We start from the raw sequence: 11,410 nt of genomic DNA, 5'->3' as shown, positions 1-11,410 counted from the left end.
GTAAGCACGAGAAATATTTAAGGTTAGGTCAGGTCAGTGTTGCCAAGTCAAAATTTAAAATTTCAGTAGAATGTGACAAAAAAATTCAGTAGATTTGACAAAATATCAGTAGATTTCAGATTCTGAATAAATACTCATTGAATGACCAATTCTTTTCTGCATTTTCAAAAAATTACACGTAAAGTGATTAACGTCTCGTTTTTTTAGAGTAAAATACCGCGTAAGGTAATTAAAGTCTCGTTTTTTTAGAAAAAAATCAGAAAGTTCAAAAATAATTAGCGAGAGCTTTTTTAAGAAATATTCCATTGCAAACTTATTTTCCAAATTTTCATTGCATTTCATTTCATTTCAGTGCATTAATCATGTCAAGTTTACTATTAACATAATCATGAATTTGCTCACAAATATTATGGAAAACACAAATATTAGTAGATTTTAGAAAATGCAATAAGTAAGTGTATCAGATAGGTATGATTTAAAAATAAGGAAAGAACTCACCTTGTTCAGATAACAAACAACCTTGATGCACTTTAGAATATTATGGTCTTGTAATAATAATTATGAAATAAAATAACAATAATAAAACTATTCATCACCATCTATTTATTGTTTGTTTTCGTTATTATTGTTTTCTACACAAAATAATGTTAGTTTATAATACGATTTATCACTAAACTTTTTATATCACTGGTTTCACGATTACTACTAAGGACAATAAAATTTAAAATGTTTTCTGAATAACAAATGAATCAGGAAAAATATTTTAAGAAGTTCAAAAATAATAGGTATCAATATTAACGAACTTGTATTAATAATTTTAATATTGCTATAACTGCTGCTATCGGAGAATGCTAGAATAAAACTGATGAAAATTAAGGGCACAGTAGAAACCATTTTCGACTGTCTAAATTCTAAACAATCTGATGAAAACAAAACTATAAAAAGTAGGTACTAGGTAGGTACCCAGTTGTTCCATGTTCGAGTTTCGAGATCCCATTGTTTGGTGTAATTAAAATAATTCCTAGTTAAAGAAAGGAAATCTCTCCTAGTTATAGAAAGGAAATCTCTCCATTCGCGATGTTTTATTCAGTTTTATTTTCATTCTAAATATCATGAGAAAGTTTTAGTTATAGATATGCCACCATAAATTGTCCGGTTTTCGAATTTAGTACTAAGCTCACCACAGTATAAAAAATATTGAATGATATATCAAAATCAGCATGTGGCGCTCTCACTAATCGGAAGACTTATAAATTGTTATATCATATAATTATGTACATTCACCTTTACTTGCTGAAAGGTTCTTGAGAAACCTGACCTAAAATTTAGAATTGCTATTCAGTAATCAATACCTAACCAAATTAAATGTTCAAATTTACTTTATGTATCCTGAGCCGGATCCAAAAAGTATCATTCATTCGAACTTACGTGCATAAGAAAAATATTTGAAACCAGAAGAAAAAAGTTTTTTTGCGTTCTAAAAAAAATATTTGTGGACAAAAACCCTTTGTACTAACAGTGATTGAAATGTTTGAATAATGTCTCTTGTTCTTCGGTTTCCTTCTTATCAGCTTATCACTTAACAATGATGCAATTGTTCATCCCCATTAAATTTTATTTTTGCTGGTCACACATAGCATAGCATTAAAATATAATGAAATGATTATTGAGTCATGTTACGTTATGGTGTGACGTTTTACGTAATAAATAATAATAGGTAGGTATGAATTTATTATTCTCTAAGCAATGATGATGTCAGTGGGTTAAAATGCCGCTATTGGGTAGCGTAACAATGCGTCCTTTGTTAAATTTAGAAGCGAGTATCCAAATCAACAAAGGCGTGCGTAAATCTTTTCAACTTTATTAATAAATTCACCATCAGTTGACTTAAAAATATGGGAAATAGCCAAATATCAGTAGATTTCATGAATTTCGAAAAAAAATCAAAAATTCAGTATATTGGCAAAAAATATCAGTAGATCTACTGAAATTTCAGTAGACATGGCAACGCTGGGTCAGGTATTGCCATAGACTAATATACTATATGGTATTGCCATGGTAAATTTTTTTTTTTAATAATAAAAAATAGTTTCCCTGATTTGAAAAGAATGGTATTTCACGCGCAATAGAAAGGCTGAGCAACTGCGATATACTTAATTAAATTTAGTCATTGCTAGTACATAAATGAAAATATATGATTTTTCATTTTGACTGAACTCCATTCAAAACAGGGTCTCCTCGCTTTGCCTTCACCGGATTCTCCAACTTTTTGGTGATATAGCCCATGGCCCCCACATCCTGAAGCGGGCCTCCCTACCTATCGCTAAAGATAAAGGCAGTGTGACGCTCGACAGTAGTGTTTTCCAAATGGTGTACGCAGTAAAATTAATGTGCATATTTAGTGTTTTTTTGTATCAATTTGAAATATGTAGTTGTCGAGTATCGATACAAAATTAAAAATTGTAGCGTACAACCACATAATTATAAATAATAACATTGTTGAAGAAAAATAGCACGCAACTTTTTTTTACTATTAGAGAGAATTTGTGATGTGTGTTTATATCACTTATCTGGTCGACTCGCCACGCCGAGCCCTTCCTGAGCCCGGGCCCCTAGGCTAGAGCCCTGTCAGCCCTCCTTTTGTGGGGGCCGATATAGCCTGCAGAAAAATGACAATTTGGAAAACATCGAGGTGTCAAAGTCGTCAGGTTAAAGAGGACGATGAAGTGCACTGACTCTGCAGATGAACGGATCAAATCAATAATGCCATTGGTTTATCACTAACACATACCATGCATGTTACTGAACGTCGAGACGAATGAAACCCAGTTCTGGAGAAAGCAGCTAACAGTCAATTAATTTTGGTCACTATTCTGTGTGGTCTCATATTGTGGACCTTAAGTAAAAAGAACCTACCTACCTTTTCTGTGTGACTAATGCTACAAATACATTGCGATCACGAGTAAAACATATGCAGTGTTGTATTACTTGGTACTTAAAATATTATCGGACAGATAATCCAATCCCTTAGTAGATTTTGAAGAGCTAAGTAGCAAATCTGCTACAATAAGGTCATCTTGCTAAGTAACACGCCACACCACCGACCTGGTTGTCAGTTTTATTATTGAATATTCTGATTGCTGTAGCAACTTTCTAGCATAAGATTATCCCATAAAAAAACGAAATTCAAAAGAATGCTTGAACAGACAGAGTGGTCAGGAGTTTTTAATTTCTTTTATTTTGTTAACTGTCAATTCATGGTGGAACTGCATTGTATTGTTGTAGGATTTCAGTTGAAAATGTCCCTCTGAGGCGGACGAAACCGGTCCTAATCTCTTGATTAAAAGTGGAATAAGTACTATAAAAAAAAAAAAAATTGCGTTTTATTAAATAAAAACAACAATGGTCAGGAGTTCTTTGTACTGTATGTATTTCATCAAAACTGTGCATGCAGCAGGAGCACCGGTCCACAGACTACAAAGAACGCTGAAAGAGGATTGCCTGACCGCTCTTTGTCTGTTCAAGCCCTAAGCCTCTGCTAACGGTTTTTAATGCTGAGTACGTCGATTTACAAAAAGTGCAGTGTGGTAATTCGAAATGAAATAAAGCTTTGTTTGTAATTATAGGGTACTTATTTTCAACAGAAGTTCACTTATCGGGAACCATCATTCGGTGCTCGAATTACGAAAATAAAACTCTTCTTATCAATGGCGTGCGGTATCTTTTAAGATCAGGCATGCTTTTCAAACGCTTATATTGAAATTTTGAGATACTTATAACATTTTTCGTAATGCCGGATATTCCAATTTTGATATTCATTATTTGTACTGAATACTCTGACAGATTTTCAAAACAAATGTATGTAGTCGTTCTATCATTAGTTCCATTATGAAATTATATATTGATAATGTTTTAAAAGAATTAGGAACTGTTTGCAAAGCACGAAAAGGATACCACGAAATAGTAAGTTCCACACCACATAACATTTGCTCTCATAGGGAGCAGTGCAGGGCAGCCAGTACCTATGTTGATAAACTTATTTATTGGTTTTATGGATACTTATACCATCATATGGAATGGATATCATGGAATAATTAAGGCATGCGCTGCATCCATAGCATGTATCGACCACACGCCACTGCTGGTAATGATAGTTTCTAATGAGTATAAGGAAAGGTTTGCAAAGGATATAATTTTGATGGTTTTGAAAGAAAGTTTTTTGTTAATTCTATTCTATATTTATCTATGATTTTACAATATCATAGAATTAACAAAAAAAACGGTAATATTATGAATGTTTCTGAGGTTTTTCAAAATTAAATAAACATTTAAAAAAAAACTTTGTTTCAAAACCATTATAATGGAGTTCGACCACGTATTCGTTAGTATAATTAATAATACCTATAATAAAATTTTAGGATAAGTTTACTTTCAGAAGTAAAATAAATAAAACATGAAATCATGTCAATAATATTTCATTTATTTAAAAGATTTTTTTATAGAATAAATCAAGCATTTTCAGCAGCCTTTGCTTCCGCTAACCTCTTCTTCTTTCGTCTGAAACTTCTTCTTTGGTGTTCTGGAGTGCTTCCGACCAGTTTCCCCGCCTTTCTCATTGCATCCAGTTTGGCATTCTTTTTCTGGAGAAATTAAAATTAATACAATCCCAAAAGAAAACTACAATTATCATTTTACACAATGTCTATGATGAAAACTGATTTGAGACATTCACGGTTGGTTGTTATTGAAGCGGAACTTTTTTACGCATAGTACACGATAATTCTCGAGAGAATGAATCCCAATGATCCGTGAAGAAAACTGCCATGACTTAAAGCATGGCCCTCATGTCGTGAAGTAGGCGTCAAGGCTAGAATCTTTGACGGCCCCCCCTACCTATCGCTAAGGTTAAAGGCAGTGTGACACTCTAAAGTAGCGTTTTTAAAATGGAGTTCATGATAAAATTAAGGTTATTTAGTGTATGTTTAATACTTACATCCACTTGAATTATGCAGTTATCGAGTAAAATAATTAAATATTACATCGTACAACCACATATTATTTAAAATATAACCATTACTGAAGGAAAATAGCGTCGCAGGTGATTTTTTTTACTATTAGAGCAAATTTGTGATGCGTGTTTACGTCACTTATCTGGTCGACGCGCTACGCCGGGCCCCAGCACTAGAGCCCTGTCAGCCCACCCCTTGTGAGGACCTTGACTTAAAATTAAATAAAAATCAAAGGGATCGATCTATACATTGCTAATTGCCCTGTTCCGGCCATCGGGTGAGCAACATTAACACTAACAAAACTATTATCTTAGATGTAAACCTAAAAATTATTGATTTTTAAAAGTTTGTGTTAGTACGAGGGTGGGTCAATAAGTCCTTAGAAAAGCCGACAGGTGGCGCGACTAGTACTGTAAGCGGTTTGTTTTCATGCAGCGGCACTACCGATTCAGTATGCTGCGAAGTTTCAATCAGATTGGTCGGGTTGTTGTGTGTTTCTCGTACATTTAAAAAAAAAATTGCTTGTTTACAAAAATGGAGAAAATTGAGTTTAGAGCTGTTATTAAACATTTTAATATAAAAATGGGTTAACAGCAAAGGAAATAAAAAATGAGTTGGATTTAGTTCACGGCATATCTGCTCCTTCACTTGCAACTATTTATAACTGGTTAAATGAATTTAAACGTGGTCGTACATCAACAAAGGATGAACCACGCTCAGGACGTCCTGTAGAGGTGACTACACCAGAAATGATCAATAAAATCCACGATATGGTGTTAAGTGACCGAAGATTAAAGTTGAGTGAGATAATTGAGGTTACAGGGATCTCAAAAGGTAGCGTCATTTCTATTTTACATGACAAATTGGGCATGAAAAAAATTTCTGCAAGATGGGTGCCGCGTTTGCTCACAGTCGACAATAAACGCAATAGGGTGGTGGCCTCTAAAGCCCTGTTGCCGCTCATGCAACGCAATCCGGATGAATTTTTTCAACGCTTTGTGACTGTAGATGAAACATGGATACACCACTATACTCCCGAGACGAAAGAACAGTCAAAGCAGTGGATTGCGAAAGGCGAACCATGTCCAAAGAAGGCGAAAACCGTAAAATCAGCTGGTAAGGTTATGGCTACTGTATTTTGGTATGCACGTGGAATTATTTTCGTTGACTATTTGGAAAAAGGAAAAACAATAACAGGGGATTATTATGCATCTTTATTGGACCAGCTAAAAAACAAAATTGAAGAAAAACGGCCTCATTTAAACAGGAAAAAAATCCTCTTTCATCAGGACAATGCCCGTGTTCACACATGTTTACGATCAATGGCTAAAATTGAAGAATTGAAGTTCGAATTGGTCGATCACCCACCGTATTCGCCAGATTTAGCCCCCAGTGACTTTTTCCTTTTCCCAAACTTAAAAAAATGGCTAAGTGGACAACGTTTTTTTTCAAATGAAGAAGTCATCGATCGGACAAATGCTTATTTTGAGGACCTTCCGAAAACTTATTTTTCTGACGGTTTAAAAAAAATTGAGAAACGTCTAACCAAGTGTATTGAGCTCCAAGGAGATTATGTTGAGAAATAAAAAAAAAATACAAAAATAAAAACTGTTTTAATGCTTTTTTCTAAGGAATTATTGACCCACCCTCGTATTAATAGATGGCAATAATTTTTTTAAAATTTTTGGTACATAAATATGTTTTATGAATGAAGAACATGAATATGTACATATTGATGTGTGATTTCGATACAATTACGTCACGGCAGACACTACGTGGCCATTCTGGCAATTAAATTGTCAAAGATATACAAAAATATAGAAACATAAATTGGAGCAAGAATTATATTATTACCTGAATCTCCTTTTTGTCTAAATTCTTCCCATCAGGTACAGTATACATAACGTTGATTCGTTTGTTGTTCAACATTGTATGGTGCATGGATAGAGTTTTCTGCAAACAAAAATAATGATAATAATTAAATCCTGGCGCTGCAATCCTATAATATGGGTCTTGACCACCTCTAGTATCTGCTTCCATGCAGGTCTGTCTAAGCCACTTTCCTCCAGTTTTGAATGTCCATGGTCGTTAAATTCAGCTTGACACTATCCCTCCAAATCTTGTAAAAGGTGGACTAGGTCTTTGGCTTTCCTGCCATGCGTAACTCATCCATCCCTAACCATCTAAGATGTTTTAAAACTTTGATTGACAATACAATATGTGGACTTTTGTACAAAGGATACAGGTCGTTATTGTATCTCCATCTCTACCATGATTGTGTGTCATTGATGGACCCGAAGATATTACGCAGCACAATCTGTTGAAATCAGTCTATTTACATGTTCTTCGTCATGCGCCAGATTTCTGAGTGTATTTGTCAAATATTTTCCTAACAAAGTGCGGAAATCTATCATATTTGCTGTAACACTTGCATAATTAAAATTAATCTAAGTATTCGTTACCTCATACGCAAGTTTATCTTCCAATTCCACAAACGCAAATCCATTTTTTCTGGACTCTTTCGTTTCGGGTATCCTCACCGATTTAATAGTGCCGACTTTGGCGAAATGTTGTTTTATCTGGAATCAGAAAGACATAATATTATCATATAAGTATTCAACTAAGGTAGAAGGATAATAACACAATGTGATCGGGGTCACCAAGTTGATGAAATGGCAATTGACTGGATGTGTCATTCGGTCAGTGGACAAATGCAGTCATAGAGCTATGCCAAAGAGATACTAAATTACCGACAGCAGATCTAAAACCCGTTGGATTGACAAACTCATCAATTTAGACGGATATACGTGACAACAAAGAATTAGGGACCAAGAAAAGTGGAAGGAGCTGGGGTAGGTTTTATCCAACGGTGAATTGACGCCGACTGATGATGATAGAATATGTAAATGTGAACTCTGCCATTCTTGGTAGTGTTGGCTTGCGTGTCTCTGAAAATTACCTTAGGAATCGAGGTCATCCGTTGTTTGTTCTCCCAAGGTGCAGAACTAACCTGCCATTAGTAATGCCAATTGGGAGGGCAATAACCATGTTTAATGAAATTGCTTCGGATATTGATATATTCCACTTACGTGAGGTGAATTTAGGTGGACGATGTTTTATAAGTTTTTAAGATAGGGTCTATCAAAGTTCACTCTGTGTGCTTCCATCTACTTTTTTTTAATTTAATTTAATTTTATTTCTTATTTTATTACTTATTGTATTATTAACTCACATTTCTCTGTATTTTTATTTTAAAAATTGTTAACATTTATTTTATGTCATGTCTTGAACACTTTAAATTTATAATTTGTTGTGTTCATTATATGTAAAATAAATAAATTTGAATAGCGGCCCTCATAGTCCAATGCATAAGGCGTTGGCTCCGGGTTCCACTCCTGGTGAGGTCACAATATATTTATGTGATTTTCTTAAGCCTGGTGTTTGTGATTGTTTCACTTCTATTACTAAATACACTACTTATTGTCATTGGGCCTCATGAACTATTGTAGGGTTAACAAGAATAAATTATGAAATTCTATCAAGTACCCTCAGTCGATGCTATTAATTTGATATTATTATTACTGACACCACAGCCCGGTGCAGGCCCCAGACACCTCCAACATCGCTGCTTTGAGCATAATGGTGCTACAAAAGAAAACTGCATGTCTCGGATGGCGGAAAATGCAAGACGTGGTATTGGACCGAAGGAAATGGTACGACCTCGTGCTTGCCCTATGCATTGATGCCAGAGTGAAATTTCATCGGCCAAAATAGAATATTTCAGAAGATTTCCTAGATAAGGGGTTCACAAAGTGTGTCCCGCTTGACTTTTTGATGTGTCCCGCGAGATTTATGTTAAATATGTATTATTTTTTATTCTTCTTATCGAATATTAAAAATTGCATCTAGAATTAAATATCCGCTGGCAAGAATGAGGACTTCACTTGAGGTATATCCAAATATAGTTAAACATGTTCACCAAAAATGGCTTCATTATTTGAAAGTACCTATATTTGTAAAAAAAACATTTTCAGAAGCAGACATTTGGAGTCAATTGTATGGCAGTCACAAGCAATACATTGACCATTGTTTTTAAGATGAATAATCACACAAAACACCGAGAAATGCGTACGTGGGTTATGGAAACAAAGCAACAGACCTCAAACCAGAATGCAAAACACAATTTTGATTTTGGAGAAGAAATAATTACAAGATAAAAAAACTTTTTATATACGTTTTTAAATTTTCTGTTGAATCATATAAACTTGACTTGACTAGCTTAAACGATCAAAAAAATTTGTACTTGATAGAAATACTGAATAATGAAATGTCATTTCATATTAATTTCCATAGTAACACAAGTATATATTATTTAATAATTTAGTTGCTAGGACCCCTAGCAACCAATAATGGTATCGAAATAACTTTTCATACAAAACAGAATTAACTGAAAATGAATTCAGTTCTACTTAAAGATGGCTAAAAGTATTAAAAAAATGCATTGGTATCGTGTTCTGATATATTCTAAGAGTTTCAAATGTCTAGCTAGTCGGGAAGTTAATTAAAAATCGATTGCAAGATTTGTATAGGACAAACAACCACCGGACAAAAATAAGAATATGAGCTAAGAAAAACGTTGTAAATAAAAAAATTAACTTATTGCCAACACAACCACAAGTATAATCATTCAATTCAAAAATCGAACTGTCTTCAAAATCACTAACACGAAATGAAATGATTTCTATCTAGATTCTACAGTCCAAATTCTTTCTAACAAACATACTCACATCTTCATCTTTCGTTTCCTTTGGTAGATTTCCTACAAAAACAACGAATCGTTTTGTTCCCTTTTCATTAATATCATCATCTTCACTTTCATCATTGTCGCTCTTTTCAACATCCACTTGTTTCTTTTTATCGATTTTTTTTATTTTCTTCGACACTTCCTCGACGTCTTCGTCGGAAACTTCACCATTTTCATCAGATCCTTCATCTGAGATAGCTTCATCATCATTGCTGCCTTCATCTTCCAATTTCTTCGCACCATTTTTAATTGATTCGTCCAATAAATTTAACGTCTTCTCAGTCAATAAAATCTGTGTGATTTTCTTCTGCAAATGCTGCAATTGTCGCAATTTTTTCCTGACCTTCTTGACTGGTTCTTCGATTTCTTGCAGTGCAGCTATCTTACCTTCCAGCATTTCTAAATCGTACTCTTTTGGTTCATCTGCAGATGGTGTGTTAGAAACGCGATTCGACCATTTATTGGGTTTCTTTGACTTGTCTGAGCCTTTATTTGCCTTGCGGGAACCGTTTTCATTTTTAAAATTCTTGGGCTTTGTCGAATCGTCTTTCATTTGCTGATTTTTACGTTTTCGAGATTTTTTGCCTGGCTGTAATGATTGTAATTCATTAGAATCCATTTCGCCGTTCATGTTTATTTTGTTTACCAAGATTTATTTTTCACCAACGAGTGGGATTCAATTTATGTAAATATAGATTTAATTAGGTTTTATATTAATATTTTAATTTCCACATGAGAAATGTCAAACGTGATAAACGTCAAGGATTTGAGGTTATGAAATTTCAAATACTTTTCTATTTATTTATGGCTATTGGCTAAAATGAAGGTATGGAGTGGTCATACCAGGAAAATTTCGGTAAATTTGTATTTCAAGTTGATTTCAAGCGTAAATAATAAACCTAATTAGCATTAAAATATTTTATTGAACAACATCAGACATTTTTATAAAACTTTGCAAATACAACTTGAGTCGTATTATTCATTGGGTGATGTTTTTTATTATGAAACTAGGTAGGTAGGTACCTATCATTAAGTCTAAGGCAGTGGGTCTATTCTATACTTATCGAACACTAAATTGATAAATAGTATCAAACTTAGGGTAGGTTTGTATCAAAATATTAGCACTTATTGTAACAATTACACGAAGCCGGTTTTTATTGTTGCAATAAGTGCGATATTTTAACAGCAGCAAGATAGGTGCTGTTAAAATATAGCACTTATTGCAACAATAAAAACCGGCTTCGTGTAATTGTTACAATAAGTGCTAATATTTTGATACAAACCTACCCTAAGTTTGATAATATTTTTCACTTTATCACTTTAGCGGTCGATAAGCATAGAATAGACCCCCAGTGGGTCTATTCTATGCTTATCGACCGCTAAAGTGATAAAGTGAAAAATATTATCAAACTTAGGGTAGGTTTGTATCAAAATATTAGCACTTATTGTAACAATTACACGAAGCCGGTTTTTATTGTTGCAATAAGTGCTATATTTTAACAGCACCTATCTTGCTGCTGTTAAAATATCGCACTTATTGCAACAATAAAAACCGGCTTCGTGTAATTGTTACAATAAGTGCTAATATTTTGATACA

At 33.8% G+C, this 11,410-nt stretch overlaps 1 protein-coding gene across 1 annotated transcript; it reads right to left on the bottom strand.

The window, feature by feature from the left end:
- Nucleotides 1-4,459: 4,459 nt before the first annotated feature.
- Nucleotides 4,460-10,589, bottom strand: LOC147074749 (uncharacterized). The gene is made up of 4 exons (XM_085942968.1): nucleotides 9,797-10,589; nucleotides 7,472-7,588; nucleotides 6,864-6,962; nucleotides 4,460-4,640 (listed from the first exon to the last, which is right to left on the bottom strand). Exons 1-4 carry the CDS (start codon nucleotides 10,442-10,444, stop codon nucleotides 4,509-4,511), a joined length of 996 nt encoding a protein of 331 aa, XP_085799094.1. The 5' UTR covers nucleotides 10,445-10,589; the 3' UTR covers nucleotides 4,460-4,508.
- Nucleotides 10,590-11,410: the final 821 nt, after the last annotated feature.

Source organism: Rhyacophila brunnea, unplaced genomic scaffold (genome assembly GCF_057557595.1).
Source record: "Rhyacophila brunnea isolate RB1 unplaced genomic scaffold, BYU_Rbru_1.0 scaffold_15, whole genome shotgun sequence".
NCBI classification, from domain to species: domain Eukaryota; kingdom Metazoa; phylum Arthropoda; class Insecta; order Trichoptera; family Rhyacophilidae; genus Rhyacophila; species Rhyacophila brunnea.
This window is presented reverse-complemented; position numbering and strand designations above follow the sequence as displayed.

Coding starts and splice junctions, on each gene's coding strand:
- LOC147074749 (XM_085942968.1), bottom strand. CDS start 10,444: ATGAACGGCGAAATGGATTCTAATGAATTACAATCATTACAGCCAGGC. Junction 7,589..9,796: donor AGGAAACGAAAGATGAAGAT/GTGAGTATGTTT, acceptor TTCTGATTCCAG/ATAAAACAACATTTCGCCAA. Junction 4,641..6,863: donor TAGACAAAAAGGAGATTCAG/GTAATAATATAA, acceptor TAATTTCTCCAG/AAAAAGAATGCCAAACTGGA.